At 49.6% G+C, this 21,570-nt stretch overlaps 1 protein-coding gene across 2 annotated transcripts; it reads left to right on the top strand.

The window, feature by feature from the left end:
* Positions 1-17,976: 17,976 nt before the first annotated feature.
* Positions 17,977-20,921, top strand: LOC139754565 (uncharacterized). 2 transcript variants are annotated; one of them, XM_071671935.1, is made up of 2 exons: positions 17,977-19,991; positions 20,379-20,921. In XM_071671935.1, the coding sequence occupies exon 1, from the start codon at positions 18,003-18,005 to the stop codon at positions 19,173-19,175; it is 1,173 nt and encodes a 390-aa protein (XP_071528036.1). In that variant the 5' UTR covers positions 17,977-18,002; the 3' UTR covers positions 19,176-19,991; positions 20,379-20,921. The 2 variants fall into 2 exon arrangements, with proteins under 2 accessions (XP_071528036.1, XP_071528037.1); XM_071671936.1 differs by having other exon boundaries at positions 17,977-19,964.
* The last annotated feature ends 649 nt before the right edge of the window (positions 20,922-21,570 follow it).

Raw genomic sequence — 21,570 nt, forward strand, 5'->3', positions numbered from 1 at the left:
CTACGTTTGTGAATCAAGATCCATTGCAACACAAACCTCGCCAGGTGGTAGACTGTCCCGCAGTGTATCGAGACAGACTTCCCCAGAACTTTTTTTAAAGGGGAAGTAAATGTTTATAGTTGTGTTACTGGAGTGATAGTTTTCATACATGGTGCTTTGACAAGAAAATAGTGAAATTGGAAAAAATGTAGCTTAGATATTTGAAGCTTATTGATACAGTGGTTAAATTGATGAGAACTACTATTGACGTTTGTGTAAATAAATTAAACATTTCCTTTTTCCATAGCCGGAGGTTGAACCACTATGTGACATTCATTTATTCATTTCATTTCAAGCTAGAAGTTTCAGTTTTCTAAATTGTTTCTTACATTTTTCATATGTATATACATGTATGTGTGTGTGTGTGTGTGTGTATATGTGCGTGTGTGTGTGTATGTGTGTGTATGCGTATATATATATGTATATTATCCCTGGGGATAGGGGTGAAAGAATACTTCCCACGCATTCCTCGCGTGTCGTAGAAAGCGACTAGAGGGGACGGGGGCGGGGGGCCAGAAATCCTCCCCTCCTTGTATTTTTTTAACTTTCTAAAAATGGGAAACAGAAGAAGGAGTCACGCGGGGAGTGCTCATCCTCCTCGTCTCTTCGATGTATAACATATTTCTCTCTTGTGTCTCCCCTGATGATGTGATCATTACACGAAAGTGCACTTGGGAACTTATCGTGTTTCATTTTCCCCGTGGACTAATAGGAATATCTTGATCACGCGCATATATATATATATATATATATATATATATATATATATATATATATATATATATATATATATATATATATGTGTGTGTGTGTGTGTGTGTGTGTGTGTTTAGTATATGCCTAACAAAAAACGATCACACTGTAATGACTCAAGAAACACGAAGCATCCGTCTCCCTCAATCCAATATCAAACTCCACCTCACCAGACATACCTACATCTATCTAAAACGAGACTCGAACATGTATGTATAGGTTGCGCTTTCTCATTTGCAATCTGGAAATCATCCAACTTCTGATAGTATCCTTCAACTTACGTGCGCTCACCACATACAACACCCCAACCATATGCCAGCTACATTGCCACATCTCAACTACTCCATGACGCCACATACAACACCCCAACCATATGCCAGCTACATTGCCACATCTCAACTACTCCCCGACACCTCATGCAACACCCCACCTATTACCCAGCTTCATTCTCACATCTCAACTACTCCCCGACACCCCACACAACACCCCAACCATATGCCAGCTACAGTGCCACATCTCAACTACTCCATGACGCCACATACAACACCCCAACCATATGCCAGCTACATTGCCACATCTCAACTACTCCATGACACCCCACACAACACCCCAACCATATGCCAGCTACATTGCCACATCTCAACTACTCCCCGACACCCCACACAACACCCCAACCATATGCCAGCTACATTGCCACATCTCAACTACTCCATGACACCCCACACAACACATCAATTACGAGCTACTTTCCCACATATGAACTCAACACGCCAACTTTGCCCAGCTACATTCCCCCATGTCATCTAGTCACCTCACCCACACAACACCCCAACCATATGCCAGCTACATTGCCACATCTCAACTACTCCCCGACACCCCATGCAACACCCCACCTATTACCCAGCTTCATTCTCACATCTCAACTACTCCATGACACCCCACACAACACCCCAACCATATGCCAGCTACATTGCCACATCTCAACTACTCCATGACGCCACATACAACACCCCAACCATATGCCAGCTACATTGCCACATCTCAACTACTCCATGACGCCACATACAACACCCCAACCATATGCCAGCTACATTGCCACATCTCAACTACTCCCCGACACCCCATGCAACACCCCACCTATTACCCAGCTTCATTCTCACATCTCAACTACTCCATGACGCCACATACAACACCCCAACCATATGCCAGCTACATTGCCACATCTCAACTACTCCATGACACCCCACACAACACATCAATTACGAGCTACTTTCCCACATATGAACTCAACACGCCAACTTTGCCCAGCTACATTCCCACATGTTAGCTAGTCACCATCACCCATACAACACCCCAACCATATGCCAGCTACAGTGCCACATCTCAACTACTCCATGACGCCACATACAACACCCCAACCATATGCCAGCTACAGTGCCACATCTCAACTACTCCCCGACACCCCATGCAACACCCCACCTATTACCCAGCTTCATTCTCACATCTCAACTACTCCATGACGCCACATACAACACCCCAACTATTATCCAGCTATATTCCCACATGTCATCTAGTCACCTCACCCACACAACACCCCAACCATATGCCAGCTACATTGCCACATCTCAACTACTCCCTGACACCCCACACAACACCTCAATTATTGTCCAGCTATATTCCCACATGTCATCTAGTCACCTCACCCACACAACACCCCAACCATATGCCAGCTACATTGCCACATCTCAACTACTCCATGACACCCCACACAACACCCCAACCATATGCCAGCTACATTGCCACATCTCAACTACTCCATGACGCCACATACAACACCCCAACCATATGCCAGCTACATTGCCACATCTCAACTACTCCCTGACACCCCACACAACACCTCAATTATTGTCCAGCTATATTCCCACATGTCATCTAGTCACCTCACCCACACAACACCCCAACCATATGCCAGCTACATTGCCACATCTCAACTACTCCATGACGCCACATACAACACCCCAACCATATGCCAGCTACAGTGCCACATCTCAACTACTCCATGACGCCACATACAACACCCCAACCATATGCCAGCTACAGTGCCACATCTCAACTACTCCATGACGCCACATACAACACCCCAACCATATGCCAGCTACATTGCCACATCTCAACTACTCCCCGACACCCCATGCAACACCCCACCTATTACCCAGCTTCATTCTCACATCTCATCTACTCCCCGACACCCCATGCAACACCCCACCTATTACCCAGCTTCATTCTCACATCTCAACTACTCCCTGACACCCCACACAACACCCCAACCATATGCCAGCTACAGTGCCACATCTCAACTACTCCATGACACCCCACACAACACCTCAATTATTGTCCAGCTATATTCCCACATGTCATCTAGTCACCTCACCCACACAACACCCCAACCATATGCCAGCTACATTGCCACATCTCAACTACTCCCCGACACCCCATGCAACACCCCACCTATTACCCAGCTTCATTCTCACATCTCATCTACTTCCCGACACCCCACACAACACCCCAACCATATGCCAGCTACATTGCCACATCTCAACTACTCCATGACGCCACATACAACACCCCAACCATATGCCAGCTACATTGCCACATCTCAACTACTCCATGACGCCACATACAACACCCCAACCATATGCCAGCTACATTGCCACATCTCAACTACTCCCCGACACCCCATGCAACACCCCACCTATTACCCAGCTTCATTCTCACATCTCAACTACTCCATGACGCCACATACAACACCCCAACCATATGCCAGCTACATTGCCACATCTCAACTACTCCATGACACCCCACACAACACCCCAACCATATGCCAGCTACAGTGCCACATCTCAACTACTCCCTGACACCCCACACAACACCTCAATTATTGTCCAGCTATATTCCCACATGTCATCTAGTCACCTCACCCACACAACACCCCAACCATATGCCAGCTACAGTGCCACATCTCAACTACTCCATGACACCCCACACAACACATCAATTACGAGCTACTTTCCCACATATGAACTCAACACGCCAACTTTGCCCAGCTACATTCCCCCATGTCATCTAGTCACCTCACCCACACAACACCGAAACCATATGCCAGCTACATTGCCACATCTCAACTACTCCATGACGCCACATACAACACCCCAACCATATGCCAGCTACAGTGCCACATCTCAACTACTCCATGACACCCCACACAACACCCCAACCATATGCCAGCTACAGTGCCACATCTCAACTACTCCCCGACACCCCATGCAACACCCCACCTATTACCCAGCTTCATTCTCACATCTCATCTACTCCCCGACACCCCATGCAACACCCCACCTATTACCCAGCTTCATTCTCACATCTCAACTACTCCATGACGCCACATACAACACCCCAACCATATGCCAGCTACAGTGCCACATCTCAACTACTCCCCGACACCCCATGCAACACCCCACCTATTACCCAGCTTCATTCTCACATCTCATCTACTCCCCGACACCCCATGCAACACCCCACCTATTACCCAGCTTCATTCTCACATCTCAACTACTCCATGACGCCACATACAACACCCCAACCATATGCCAGCTACATTGCCACATCTCAACTACTCCCCGACACCCCATGCAACACCCCACCTATTACCCAGCTTCATTCTCACATCTCAACTACTCCATGACACCCCACACAACACCCCAACCATATGCCAGCTACATTGCCACATCTCAACTACTCCATGACGCCACATACAACACCCCAACCATATGCCAGCTACAGTGCCACATCTCAACTACTCCATGACGCCACATACAACACCCCAACCATATGCCAGCTACAGTGCCACATCTCAACTACTCCATGACGCCACATACAACACCCCAACCATATGCCAGCTACATTGCCACATCTCAACTACTCCATGACACCCCACACAACACATCAATTATTGTCCAGCTATATTCCCACATGTCATCTAGTCACCTCACCCACACAACACCCCAACCATATGCCAGCTACAGTGCCACATCTCAACTACTCCATGACGCCACATACAACACCCCAACCATATGCCAGCTACATTGCCACATCTCAACTACTCCATGACGCCACATACAACACCCCAACCATATGCCAGCTACAGTGCCACATCTCAACTACTCCATGACGCCACATACAACACCCCAACCATATGCCAGCTACAGTGCCACATCTCAACTACTCCATGACGCCACATACAACACCCCAACCATATGCCAGCTACATTGCCACATCTCAACTACTCCCTGACACCCCACACAACACCTCAATTATTGTCCAGCTATATTCCCACATGTCATCTAGTCACCTCACCCACACAACACCCCAACTACTCTCTAGCTATATTCCCACATGTCATCTAGTCACCTCACCCACACAACACCGAAACCATATGCCAGCTACAGTGCCACATCTCAACTACTCCCTGACACCCCACACAACACCCCAACCATATGCCAGCTACATTGCCACATCTCAACTACTCCCTGACACCCCACACAACACCTCAATTATTGTCCAGCTATATTCCCACATGTCATCTAGTCACCATCACCCATACAACACCCCAACCATATGCCAGCTACATTGCCACATCTCAACTACTCCATGACGCCACATACAACACCCCAACCATATGCCAGCTACATTGCCACATCTCAACTACTCCATGACACCCCACACAACACCCCAACCATATGCCAGCTACATTGCCACATCTCAACTACTCCATGACGCCACATACAACACCCCAACCATATGCCAGCTACATTGCCACATCTCAACTACTCCATGACGCCACATACAACACCCCAACCATATGCCAGCTACAGTGCCACATCTCAACTACTCCATGACGCCACATACAACACCCCAACCATATGCCAGCTACATTGCCACATCTCAACTACTCCATGACACCCCACACAACACCCCAACCATATGCCAGCTACATTGCCACATCTCAACTACTCCCCGACACCCCATGCAACACCCCACCTATTACCCAGCTTCATTCTCACATCTCATCTACTCCCCGACACCCCATGCAACACCCCACCTATTACCCAGCTTCATTCTCACATCTCAACTACTCCCTGACACCCCACACAACACATCAATTATTGTCCAGCTATATTCCCACATGTCATCTAGTCACCTCACCCACACAACACCCCAACCATATGCCAGCTACATTGCCACATCTCAACTACTCCATGACGCCACATACAACACCCCAACCATATGCCAGCTACATTGCCACATCTCAACTACTCCCTGACACCCCACACAACACATCAATTACGAGCTACTTTCCCACATATGAACTCAACACGCCAACTTTGCCCAGCTACATTCTCACGTTTCATCTACTCCCCGACACCCCACACAACACCCCAACCATATGCCAGCTACATTGCCACATCTCAACTACTCCCCGACACCCCACACAACACATCAATTATTGTCCAGCTATATTCCCACATGTCATCTAGTCACCTCACCCACACAACACCCCAACCATATGCCAGCTACATTGCCACATCTCAACTACTCCATGACACCCCACACAACACCCCAACCATATGCCAGCTACATTGCCACATCTCAACTACTCCATGACGCCACATACAACACCCCAACCATATGCCAGCTACATTGCCACATCTCAACTACTCCCCGACACCCCACACAACACCCCAACCATATGCCAGCTACATTGCCACATCTCAACTACTCCCTGACACCCCACACAACACCCCAACCATATGCCAGCTACAGTGCCACATCTCAACTACTCCATGACGCCACATACAACACCCCAACCATATGCCAGCTACATTGCCACATCTCAACTACTCCATGACGCCACATACAACACCCCAACCATATGCCAGCTACATTGCCACATCTCAACTACTCCCCGACACCCCACACAACACCCCAACCATATGCCAGCTACAGTGCCACATCTCAACTACTCCATGACGCCACATACAACACCCCAACCATATGCCAGCTACATTGCCACATCTCAACTACTCCATGACGCCACATACAACACCCCAACCATATGCCAGCTACAGTGCCACATCTCAACTACTCCATGACGCCACATACAACACCCCAACCATATGCCAGCTACAGTGCCACATCTCAACTACTCCCCGACACCTCATGCAACACCCCACCTATTACCCAGCTTCATTCTCACATCTCAACTACTCCATGACGCCACATACAACACCCCAACCATATGCCAGCTACATTGCCACATCTCAACTACTCCATGACGCCACATACAACACCCCAACCATATGCCAGCTACATTGCCACATCTCAACTACTCCATGACACCCCACACAACACCCCAACCATATGCCAGCTACAGTGCCACATCTCAACTACTCCATGACGCCACATACAACACCCCAACCATATGCCAGCTACAGTGCCACATCTCAACTACTCCCCGACACCCCACACAACACCCCAACCATATGCCAGCTACAGTGCCACATCTCAACTACTCCATGACGCCACATACAACACCCCAACCATATGCCAGCTACATTGCCACATCTCAACTACTCCCTGACACCCCACACAACACCCCAACCATATGCCAGCTACATTGCCACATCTCAACTACTCCATGACACCCCACACAACACCCCAACCATATGCCAGCTACATTGCCACATCTCAACTACTCCATGACGCCACATACAACACCCCAACCATATGCCAGCTACAGTGCCACATCTCAACTACTCCATGACGCCACATACAACACCCCAACCATATGCCAGCTACATTGCCACATCTCAACTACTCCATGACACCCCACACAACACCCCAACCATATGCCAGCTACATTGCCACATCTCAACTACTCCATGACACCCCACACAACACATCAATTATTGTCCAGCTATATTCCCACATGTCATCTAGTCACCTCACCCACACAACACCCCAACCATATGCCAGCTACAGTGCCACATCTCAACTACTCCCCGACACCCCACACAACACCCCAACCATATGCCAGCTACATTGCCACATCTCAACTACTCCATGACACCCCACACAACACCCCAACCATATGCCAGCTACAGTGCCACATCTCAACTACTCCATGACACCCCACACAACACCTCAATTATTGTCCAGCTATATTCCCACATGTCATCTAGTCACCTCACCCACACAACACCCCAACCATATGCCAGCTACATTGCCACATCTCAACTACTCCCCGACACCCCATGCAACACCCCACCTATTACCCAGCTTCATTCTCACATCTCATCTACTCCCCGACACCCCATGCAACACCCCACCTATTACCCAGCTTCATTCTCACATCTCAACTACTCCATGACGCCACATACAACACCCCAACCATATGCCAGCTACATTGCCACATCTCAACTACTCCCTGACACCCCACACAACACCCCAACCATATGCCAGCTACAGTGCCACATCTCAACTACTCCATGACGCCACATACAACACCCCAACCATATGCCAGCTACAGTGCCACATCTCAACTACTCCCCGACACCCCATGCAACACCCCACCTATTACCCAGCTTCATTCTCACATCTCATCTACTCCCCGACACCCCACACAACACCCCAACCATATGCCAGCTACAGTGCCACATCTCAACTACTCCATGACACCCCACACAACACCTCAATTATTGTCCAGCTATATTCCCACATGTCATCTAGTCACCTCACCCACACAACACCCCAACCATATGCCAGCTACATTGCCACATCTCAACTACTCCATGACACCCCACACAACACCCCAACCATATGCCAGCTACAGTGCCACATCTCAACTACTCCATGACACCCCACACAACACCCCAACCATATGCCAGCTACAGTGCCACATCTCAACTACTCCATGACGCCACATACAACACCCCAACCATATGCCAGCTACAGTGCCACATCTCAACTACTCCCCGACACCCCATGCAACACCCCACCTATTACCCAGCTTCATTCTCACATCTCAACTACTCCCCGACACCCCATGCAACACCCCACCTATTACCCAGCTTCATTCTCACATCTCAACTACTCCATGACGCCACATACAACACCCCAACCATATGCCAGCTACAGTGCCACATCTCAACTACTCCATGACGCCACATACAACACCCCAACCATATGCCAGCTACAGTGCCACATCTCAACTACTCCATGACGCCACATACAACACCCCAACCATATGCCAGCTACAGTGCCACATCTCAACTACTCCCCGACACCTCATGCAACACCCCACCTATTACCCAGCTTCATTCTCACATCTCATCTACTCCCCGACACCCCACACAACACCCCAACCATATGCCAGCTACAGTGCCACATCTCAACTACTCCCCGACACCCCATGCAACACCCCACCTATTACCCAGCTTCATTCTCACATCTCATCTACTCCCCGACACCCCACACAACACCCCAACCATATGCCAGCTACAGTGCCACATCTCAACTACTCCATGACACCCCACACAACACCTCAATTATTGTCCAGCTATATTCCCACATGTCATCTAGTCACCTCACCCACACAACACCCCAACCATATGCCAGCTACATTGCCACATCTCAACTACTCCCCGACACCCCATGCAACACCCCACCTATTACCCAGCTTCATTCTCACATCTCAACTACTCCCCGACACCCCACACAACACCCCAACCATATGCCAGCTACAGTGCCACATCTCAACTACTCCATGACACCCCACACAACACCCCAACCATATGCCAGCTACAGTGCCACATCTCAACTACTCCATGACGCCACATACAACACCCCAACCATATGCCAGCTACAGTGCCACATCTCAACTACTCCATGACGCCACATACAACACCCCAACCATATGCCAGCTACAGTGCCACATCTCAACTACTCCATGACGCCACATACAACACCCCAACCATATGCCAGCTACAGTGCCACATCTCAACTACTCCCCGACACCCCATGCAACACCCCACCTATTACCCAGCTTCATTCTCACATCTCAACTACTCCATGACGCCACATACAACACCCCAACCATATGCCAGCTACATTGCCACATCTCAACTACTCCCCGACACCCCATGCAACACCCCACCTATTACCCAGCTTCATTCTCACATCTCAACTACTCCATGACGCCACATACAACACCCCAACCATATGCCAGCTACATTGCCACATCTCAACTACTCCATGACGCCACATACAACACCCCAACCATATGCCAGCTACAGTGCCACATCTCAACTACTCCATGACACCCCACACAACACCCCAACCATATGCCAGCTACATTGCCACATCTCAACTACTCCCTGACACCCCACACAACACCCCAACCATATGCCAGCTACATTGCCACATCTCAACTACTCCCCGACACCTCATGCAACACCCCACCTATTACCCAGCTTCATTCTCACATCTCATCTACTTCCCGACACCCCACACAACACCTCAATTATTGTCCAGCTATATTCCCACATGTCATCTAGTCACCTCACCCACACAACACCCCAACCATATGCCAGCTACATTGCCACATCTCAACTACTCCATGACACCCCACACAACACATCAATTACGAGCTACTTTCCCACATATGAACTCAACACGCCAACTTTGCCCAGCTACATTCTCACGTTTCATCTACTCCCCGACACCCCACACAACACCCCAACCATATGCCAGCTACAGTGCCACATCTCAACTACTCCATGACGCCACATACAACACCCCAACCATATGCCAGCTACAGTGCCACATCTCAACTACTCCATGACGCCACATACAACACCCCAACCATATGCCAGCTACAGTGCCACATCTCAACTACTCCCTGACACCCCACACAACACCTCAATTATTGTCCAGCTATATTCCCACATGTCATCTAGTCACCTCACCCACACAACACCCCAACCATATGCCAGCTACATTGCCACATCTCAACTACTCCATGACACCCCACACAACACATCAATTATTGTCCAGCTATATTCCCACATGTCATCTAGTCACCTCACCCACACAACACCCCAACCATATGCCAGCTACATTGCCACATCTCAACTACTCCCCGACACCCCACACAACACCCCAACCATATGCCAGCTACATTGCCACATCTCAACTACTCCCCGACACCCCACACAACACCCCAACCATATGCCAGCTACATTGCCACATCTCAACTACTCCATGACGCCACATACAACACCCCAACCATATGCCAGCTACATTGCCACATCTCAACTACTCCATGACGCCACATACAACACCCCAACCATATGCCAGCTACATTGCCACATCTCAACTACTCCATGACACCCCACACAACACCCCAACCATATGCCAGCTACATTGCCACATCTCAACTACTCCCTGACACCCCACACAACACCCCAACCATATGCCAGCTACATTGCCACATCTCAACTACTCCCCGACACCCCATGCAACACCCCACCTATTACCCAGCTTCATTCTCACATCTCATCTACTCCCCGACACCTCATGCAACACCCCACCTATTACCCAGCTTCATTCTCACATCTCATCTACTCCCCGACACCCCACACAACACCCCAACCATATGCCAGCTACATTGCCACATCTCAACTACTCCATGACACCCCACACAACACCCCAACCATATGCCAGCTACATTGCCACATCTCAACTACTCCCCGACACCTCATGCAACACCCCACCTATTACCCAGCTTCATTCTCACATCTCAACTACTCCATGACACCCCACACAACACCCCAACCATATGCCAGCTACATTGCCACATCTCAACTACTCCATGACGCCACATACAACACCCCAACCATATGCCAGCTACATTGCCACATCTCAACTACTCCATGACACCCCACACAACACATCAATTATTGTCCAGCTATATTCCCACATGTCATCTAGTCACCTCACCCACACAACACCCCAACTACTCTCTAGCTATATTCCCACATGTCATCTAGTCACCTCACCCACACAACACCCCAACCATATGCCAGCTACATTGCCACATCTCAACTACTCCCTGACACCCCACACAACACCCCAACCATATGCCAGCTACATTGCCACATCTCAACTACTCCCCGACACCCCATGCAACACCCCACCTATTACCCAGCTTCATTCTCACATCTCAACTACTCCCTGACACCCCACACAACACCCCAACCATATGCCAGCTACATTGCCACATCTCAACTACTCCCCGACACCTCATGCAACACCCCACCTATTACCCAGCTTCATTCTCACATCTCATCTACTCCCCGACACCCCATGCAACACCCCACCTATTACCCAGCTTCATTCTCACATCTCAACTACTCCATGACGCCACATACAACACCCCAACCATATGCCAGCTACATTGCCACATCTCAACTACTCCCCGACACCCCATGCAACACCCCACCTATTACCCAGCTTCATTCTCACATCTCAACTACTCCATGACGCCACATACAACACCCCAACCATATGCCAGCTACATTGCCACATCTCAACTACTCCATGACACCCCACACAACACCCCAACCATATGCCAGCTACAGTGCCACATCTCAACTACTCCCCGACACCCCATGCAACACCCCACCTATTACCCAGCTTCATTCTCACATCTCATCTACTCCCCGACACCCCATGCAACACCCCACCTATTACCCAGCTTCATTCTCACATCTCAACTACTCCCTGACACCCCACACAACACCCCAACCATATGCCAGCTACATTGCCACATCTCAACTACTCCCCGACACCCCACACAACACCCCAACCATATGCCAGCTACATTGCCACATCTCAACTACTCCATGACACCCCACACAACACCCCAACCATATGCCAGCTACATTGCCACATCTCAACTACTCCATGACGCCACATACAACACCCCAACCATATGCCAGCTACATTGCCACATCTCAACTACTCCATGACACCCCACACAACACCTCAATTATTGTCCAGCTATATTCCCACATGTCATCTAGTCACCTCACCCACACAACACCCCAACCATATGCCAGCTACATTGCCACATCTCAACTACTCCATGACGCCACATACAACACCCCAACCATATGCCAGCTACATTGCCACATCTCAACTACTCCATGACACCCCACACAACACCTCAATTATTGTCCAGCTATATTCCCACATGTCATCTAGTCACCTCACCCACACAACACCCCAACCATATGCCAGCTACATTGCCACATCTCAACTACTCCCCGACACCTCATGCAACACCCCACCTATTACCCAGCTTCATTCTCACATCTCAACTACTCCATGACGCCACATACAACACCCCAACCATATGCCAGCTACATTGCCACATCTCAACTACTCCATGACACCCCACACAACACCCCAACCATATGCCAGCTACAGTGCCACATCTCAACTACTCCCCGACACCCCATGCAACACCCCACCTATTACCCAGCTTCATTCTCACATCTCAACTACTCCCCGACACCCCACACAACACCCCAACCATATGCCAGCTACAGTGCCACATCTCAACTACTCCATGACGCCACATACAACACCCCAACCATATGCCAGCTACAGTGCCACATCTCAACTACTCCATGACGCCACATACAACACCCCAACCATATGCCAGCTACATTGCCACATCTCAACTACTCCATGACGCCACATACAACACCCCAACCATATGCCAGCTACATTGCCACATCTCAACTACTCCCCGACACCCCATGCAACACCCCACCTATTACCCAGCTTCATTCTCACATCTCAACTACTCCCCGACACCCCATGCAACACCCCACCTATTACCCAGCTTCATTCTCACATCTCAACTACTCCCTGACACCCCACACAACACCCCAACCATATGCCAGCTACAGTGCCACATCTCAACTACTCCATGACGCCACATACAACACCCCAACCATATGCCAGCTACATTGCCACATCTCAACTACTCCATGACGCCACATACAACACCCCAACCATATGCCAGCTACAGTGCCACATCTCAACTACTCCATGACGCCACATACAACACCCCAACCATATGCCAGCTACATTGCCACATCTCAACTACTCCATGACACCCCACACAACACATCAATTACGAGCTACTTTCCCACATATGAACTCAACACGCCAACTTTGCCCAGCTACATTCCCCCATGTCATCTAGTCACCTCACCCACACAACACCCCAACCATATGCCAGCTACAGTGCCACATCTCAACTACTCCATGACACCCCACACAACACCCCAACCATATGCCAGCTACATTGCCACATCTCAACTACTCCCCGACACCCCATGCAACACCCCACCTATTACCCAGCTTCATTCTCACATCTCATCTACTCCCCGACACCCCATGCAACACCCCACCTATTACCCAGCTTCATTCTCACATCTCAACTACTCCCCGACACCCCATGCAACACCCCACCTATTACCCAGCTTCATTCTCACATCTCAACTACTCCATGACGCCACATACAACACCCCAACCATATGCCAGCTACATTGCCACATCTCAACTACTCCCCGACACCCCATGCAACACCCCACCTATTACCCAGCTTCATTCTCACATCTCAACTACTCCATGACGCCACATACAACACCCCAACCATATGCCAGCTACATTGCCACATCTCAACTACTCCATGACGCCACATACAACACCCCAACCATATGCCAGCTACATTGCCACATCTCAACTACTCCATGACGCCACATACAACACCCCAACCATATGCCAGCTACAGTGCCACATCTCAACTACTCCATGACGCCACATACAACACCCCAACCATATGCCAGCTACATTGCCACATCTCAACTACTCCATGACGCCACATACAACACCCCAACCATATGCCAGCTACATTGCCACATCTCAACTACTCCATGACGCCACATACAACACCCCAACCATATGCCAGCTACAGTGCCACATCTCAACTACTCCATGACGCCACATACAACACCCCAACCATATGCCAGCTACATTGCCACATCTCAACTACTCCATGACGCCACATACAACACCCCAACCATATGCCAGCTACATTGCCACATCTCAACTACTCCATGACGCCACATACAACACCCCAACCATATGCCAGCTACAGTGCCACATCTCAACTACTCCATGACGCCACATACAACACCCCAACCATATGCCAGCTACATTGCCACATCTCAACTACTCCCTGACACCCCACACAACACCCCAACCATATGCCAGCTACATTGCCACATCTCAACTACTCCCCGACACCCCATGCAACACCCCACCTATTACCCAGCTTCATTCTCACATCTCAACTACTCCATGACGCCACATACAACACCCCAACCATATGCCAGCTACAGTGCCACATCTCAACTACTCCATGACGCCACATACAACACCCCAACCATATGCCAGCTACATTGCCACATCTCAACTACTCCATGACGCCACATACAACACCCCAACCATATGCCAGCTACATTGCCACATCTCAACTACTCCATGACGCCACATACAACACCCCAACCATATGCCAGCTACAGTGCCACATCTCAACTACTCCATGACGCCACATACAACACCCCAACCATATGCCAGCTACATTGCCACATCTCAACTACTCCATGACGCCACATACAACACCCCAACCATATGCCAGCTACATTGCCACATCTCAACTACTCCCCGACACCCCATGCAACACCCCACCTATTACCCAGCTTCATTCTCACATCTCATCTACTCCCCGACACCCCATGCAACACCCCACCTATTACCCAGCTTCATTCTCACATCTCATCTACTCCCCGACACCCCATGCAACACCCCACCTATTACCCAGCTTCATTCTCACATCTCAACTACTCCATGACGCCACATACAACACCCCAACCATATGCCAGCTACATTGCCACATCTCAACTACTCCCCGACACCCCATGCAACACCCCACCTATTACCCAGCTTCATTCTCACATCTCAACTACTCCATGACGCCACATACAACACCCCAACCATATGCCAGCTACAGTGCCACATCTCAACTACTCCCCGACACCCCATGCAACACCCCACCTATTACCCAGCTTCATTCTCACATCTCAACTACTCCCCGACACCCCATGCAACACCCCACCTATTACCCAGCTTCATTCTCACATCTCAACTACTCCATGACACCCCACACAACACCCCAACCATATGCCAGCTACAGTGCCACATCTCAACTACTCCCCGACACCCCACACAACACCCCAACCATATGCCAGCTACATTGCCACATCTCAACTACTCCCCGACACCCCACACAACACCCCAACCATATGCCAGCTACAGTGCCACATCTCAACTACTCCATGACACCCCACACAACACCCCAACCATATGCCAGCTACATTGCCACATCTCAACTACTCCCCGACACCCCATGCAACACCCCACCTATTACCCAGCTTCATTCTCACATCTCAACTACTCCCCGACACCCCACACAACACCCCAACCATATGCCAGCTACATTGCCACATCTCAACTACTCCCTGACACCCCACACAACACCCCAACCATATGCCAGCTACATTGCCACATCTCAACTACTCCCTGACACCCCACACAACACATCAATTATTGTCCAGCTATATTCCCACATGTCATCTAGTCACCTCACCCACACAACACCCCAACCATATGCCAGCTACATTGCCACATCTCAACTACTCCCCGACACCCCACACAACACCCCAACCATATGCCAGCTACATTGCCACATCTCAACTACTCCCTGACACCCCACACAAGATCCCAACTATTGCCCAATTAGGATGTCATATCTCACCTACTCCATGACACCCCACACAACACCCCAACTATTGCCAAGCTACATTGGCCACATCTCAACTACTCCCTGGACATCACACAAAGCCCCTACTATTGTCCAGCTATATTCGCAAATGTCAGCTGGGACACCATTACCCACACACACCCCAACCATATGCCAGCTGCATTGGTCACATCTCAACTACTCCCTGACACCCCACACAAAAAGCCCCTACTATTTGCCCAGCTACATTCTCACGTTTCATCTACTCCTCTGCAACCCAAACAAAATCCCAACTATTACCTAATTAGTATGTCTCACATCTCAACTACTCCATGACACCCCACACAACACCCCAACTATTGTCCAGCTATATTCCCACATGTTAGCTGGACACCATCACCCACACAACACCCCAACCATATGCCAGCTACATTGCCACATCTCAACTACTCCCTGACACCCCACACAACTACCCAACTACTGTCAAGCTATATTCCCACATGCAACACCGCACCTAATACCCAGCTTCATGCTCACATCTCAACTACTCCCCGACACCCCACACAACACCCCAGCCATATGCTAGCTACATTGCCACATCTCAACTACTCTTCGACACCTCATGCAACACCCCACCTATTACCCAGCTTCATTCTCACATCTCAACTACTCCCCGACACCCCACACAACACATCAATTATTGTCAAGCTACATTCCCACATGTTAGCTGGTCACCATCACCCACAAAACACCCCAACCATACGCCAGCTACATTGCCACATCTCAACTACTCCCCGACACCCCATGCAACACACCACCTATTACACAGCTTCATTCTCACATCTCAACTACTCCCCGACACCCCACACAACACATCAATTACGAGCTACTTTAACACATATGAACTCAACACGCCAACTTTGCCCAGCTACATTCCCACATCTCATTACTTCCCATTCCAAATACCATCCCAACTACTGCCAAGCACCCCATTTCCATTCCCACATGCCAGCTACTGCCACGCATTCCCCTCCACCCTCTTCCACAAACATTTCGTAACCTGATGACACCACCAGGTAACATCTGTCTTCTCCACATCTTTGTGACACAGATCTGTAGCTCCCGATTTTCCTTCTTTTAATCGAGTTTGAAAATAATGGAATTGCGACGGATTACTGGGTTCCTCCTTAGTTGCCTGGTGTTCACACACGTCGTGACCGCGGTCTGGGCCAAGGAGATCGTCTCCGTGGACGCCGACGGGTTCTTATATTTGCAGAACGTAGATGACTCTGCACAGGGATACACGCCCTCTGCTGATGATGAGGCATTAGATTACCTTTCCCCCTTAGTGAGGGACATTTCGAAATGCATAGAAGACGGTCGGGGCTGTACGCCGGTGAGGATAGCTCGTCATGAGACTCTAGTCTCTGCTATCAGCGAGACTGCTATCAGCGAGAATCCAACCTCTGACACTGAGACTCCAACTCAAAACAAGCCAGAGCATAGTGCAGTCGAACATGATTCTGGAGTGGTGGAGGCTCTTCGTAGACAGAACCAGCAGCTACGCCAGCTTCTTGATGACGATGAGAAACGCCGTGAAGCCGAACGACAAGATATTATCCTCCTCAGCCAAGAGGTTCAGAGGTTACGTGGGTATCTCTCTGAGATGGAGGAGGAGAAGATAGAGACACAGCAGGTTCTTCCATACCAAGTGGTTGATTACGATGATAAGAGTAAAGCTCCTCCTAAGGTGGAAGGAACTGCAACTCCTCATAAGGTGGAACAAGTCGTCAAACCTACCCGACGAGTGTTGCAGCCTCCATCCAAGGTGATGTCAATCTTTGTGCCTCGCCAACCTTATGGGAAGGACTTCAAGCCTATCCGGCGAGTGTTGCAACCTCCATCTCAGGCCATGTCAATCTTTGTGCCTATCCAAAGGTCGCAATCTCCTCACAAGGTGCAACAAACTGACACTCCTTCCAAGGTGGAACAAATCGTCAAGCCTACCCGACGAGTGTTGCAGCCTCCATCCAAGGTGATGTCAATCTTTGTGCCTCACCAACCTTATGGGAAGGACTTCAAGCCTATCCGTCGAGTGTTGCAACCTCCATCTCAGGTCATGTCAATCTTTGTGCCTATCCAAAGGTTGCAATCTCCTCCCAAGGTGGAACCAATCGTCAAGCCTACCCGACGAGTGTTGCAGCCTCCATCCAAGGTGATGTCAATCTTTGTGCCTCACCAACCTTATGGGAAGGACTTCAAGCCTATCCGGCGAGTGTTGCAACCTCCATCTCAGGCTATGTCAATCTTTGTGCCTATCCAAAGGTAGCAATCTCCTCAGAAGGTGCAACAAACTGACACTCCTCCCAAGGTGGAACAAATCGTCAAGCCTACCCGACGAGTGTTGCAGCCTCCATCCAAGGTGATGTCAATCTTTGTGCCTCGCCAACCTTATGGGAAGGACTTCAAGCCTATCCGGCGAGTGTTGCAACCTCCATCTCAGGCCATGTCAATCTTTGTGCCTATCAAAAGGTCGCAATCTCCTCCCAAGGTGGAACAAATCGTCAAGCCTACCCGACGAGTGTTGCAGCCTCCATCCAAGGTGATGTCAATCTTTGTGCCTCGCCAACCTTATGGGAAGGACTTCAAGCCTATCCGGCGAGTGTTGCAACCTCCATCTCAGGCCATGTCAATCTTTGTGCCTATCCAAAGGTAGCAATCTCCTCAGAAGGTGCAACAAACTGACACTCCTCCCAAGGTGGAACAAATCGTCAAGCCTACCCGACGAGTGTTGCAGCCTCCATCCAAGGTGATGTCAATCTTTGTGCCTCGCCAACCTTATGGGAAGGACTTCAAGCCTATCCGGCGAGTGTTGCAACCTCCATCTCAGGTCATGTCAATCTTTGTGCCTATCCAAAGGTCGCAATCTCCTCCCAAGGTGGAACAAATCGTCAAGCCTACCCGACGAGTGTTGCAGCCTCCATCCAAGGTGATGTCAATCTTTGTGCCTCGCCAACCTTATGGGAAGGACTTCAAGCCTATCCGGCGAGTGTTGCAACCTCCATCTCAGGCTATGTCAATCTTTGTGCCTATCCAAAGGTAGCAATCTCCTCAGAAGGTGCAACAAACTGACACTCCTTCCAAGGTGGAACAAATCGTCAAGCCTACCCGACGAGTGTTGCAGCCTCCATCCAAGGTGATGTCAATCTTTGTGCCTCGCCAACCTTATGGGAAGGACTTCAAGCCTATCCGGCGAGTGTTGCAACCTCCATCTCAGGCCATGTCAATCTTTGTGCCTATCCAAAGGTCGCAATCTCCTCACAAGGTGCAACAAACTGACACTCCTTCCAAGGTGGAACAAATCGTCAAGCCTACCCGACGAGTGTTGCAGCCTCCATCCAAGGTGATGTCAATCTTTGTGCCTCGCCAACCTTATGGGAAGGACTTCAAGCCTATCCGGCGAGTATTGCAACCTCCATCTCAGGCCATGTCAATCTTTGTGCCTATCCAAAGGTCGCAAGCTCCTACCAAGGTGCAACAAACTGCAACTCCTCCCAAGGTGGAAGAAATCCTCGAGCCTCCCCAGCAAGTGTTGCAACCTGCTTCCAAGGTGAGAAAAATCTTTGTGCCTATCCGAAGATCGCAGCCTGATTGCATCATTGTAAACGCCCGTGGGGACAGCATGAACGTGACCGAGAACGAGGTCATGAAATTAGTCAAGAACGGCTGGGAGGTGTTCCGTGAACGGCCCAAGAAGACAACTGCACTCATGGGGGTGATGGCTTGCCCCCAATACTACAGTAAGCGCTTTTGGATCGGTGAGCGCACTTGTGACATCGTGGTGCCCAAGGGCGTCAAACACGTACCTCATGTTTTACGATCCCAGACCATTCCGGCAGAGGAGCTCAAGACCCTTCTGCTGGAAGGATCCCTTAGCCTTGTAGAAAAATCACATGGGAAGGGCATTAAGGTCATGTGTGGGATGAAAACAGCCTTTGTTGCCTGAGTAGAAATTCTGCACCGGTCTTCACTATAGTGAGGAGGTGATTTTCTCATGTTATTTGTATCTTTCAATTTTAAATTTCCTCATTATATAAAGGCTTCCATTCCCGTCCATTTTTTTTTTTTCCTTTGTCGCTGTCTCCCGCGTTTGCGAGGTAGCGCAAGGAAACAGACGAAAGAAATGGCCCAACCCACCCCCATACACATGTATATACATACGTCCACACACGCAAATATACATTACCTACACAGCTTTCCATGGTTTACCCCAGACGCTTCACATGCCTTGATTCAATCCACTGACAGCACGTCAACCCCGGTATACCACATCGCTCCAATTCACTCTATTCCTTGCCCTCCTTTCACCCTCCTGCATGTTCAGGCCCCGATCACACAAAATCTTTTTCACTCCATCTTTCCACCTCTAATTTGGTCTCCCTCTTCTCCTCGTTCTCTCCACCTCCGACACATATATCCTCTTGGTCAATCTTTCCTCACTCATTCTCTCCATGTGCCCAAACCATTTCAAAACACCCTCTTCTGCTCTCTCAACCACGCTCTTTTTATTTCCACACATTTCTCTTACCCTTACGTTACTTACTCGATCAAACCACCTCACACCACACATTGTCCTCAAACATCTCATTTCCAGCACATCCATCCTCCTGCGCACAACTCTATCCATAGCCCACGCCTCGCAACAATACAACATTTTTGCTTTC

Source organism: Panulirus ornatus, chromosome 17 (assembly GCF_036320965.1).
Source record: "Panulirus ornatus isolate Po-2019 chromosome 17, ASM3632096v1, whole genome shotgun sequence".
Lineage (NCBI taxonomy): Eukaryota > Metazoa > Arthropoda > Malacostraca > Decapoda > Palinuridae > Panulirus > Panulirus ornatus.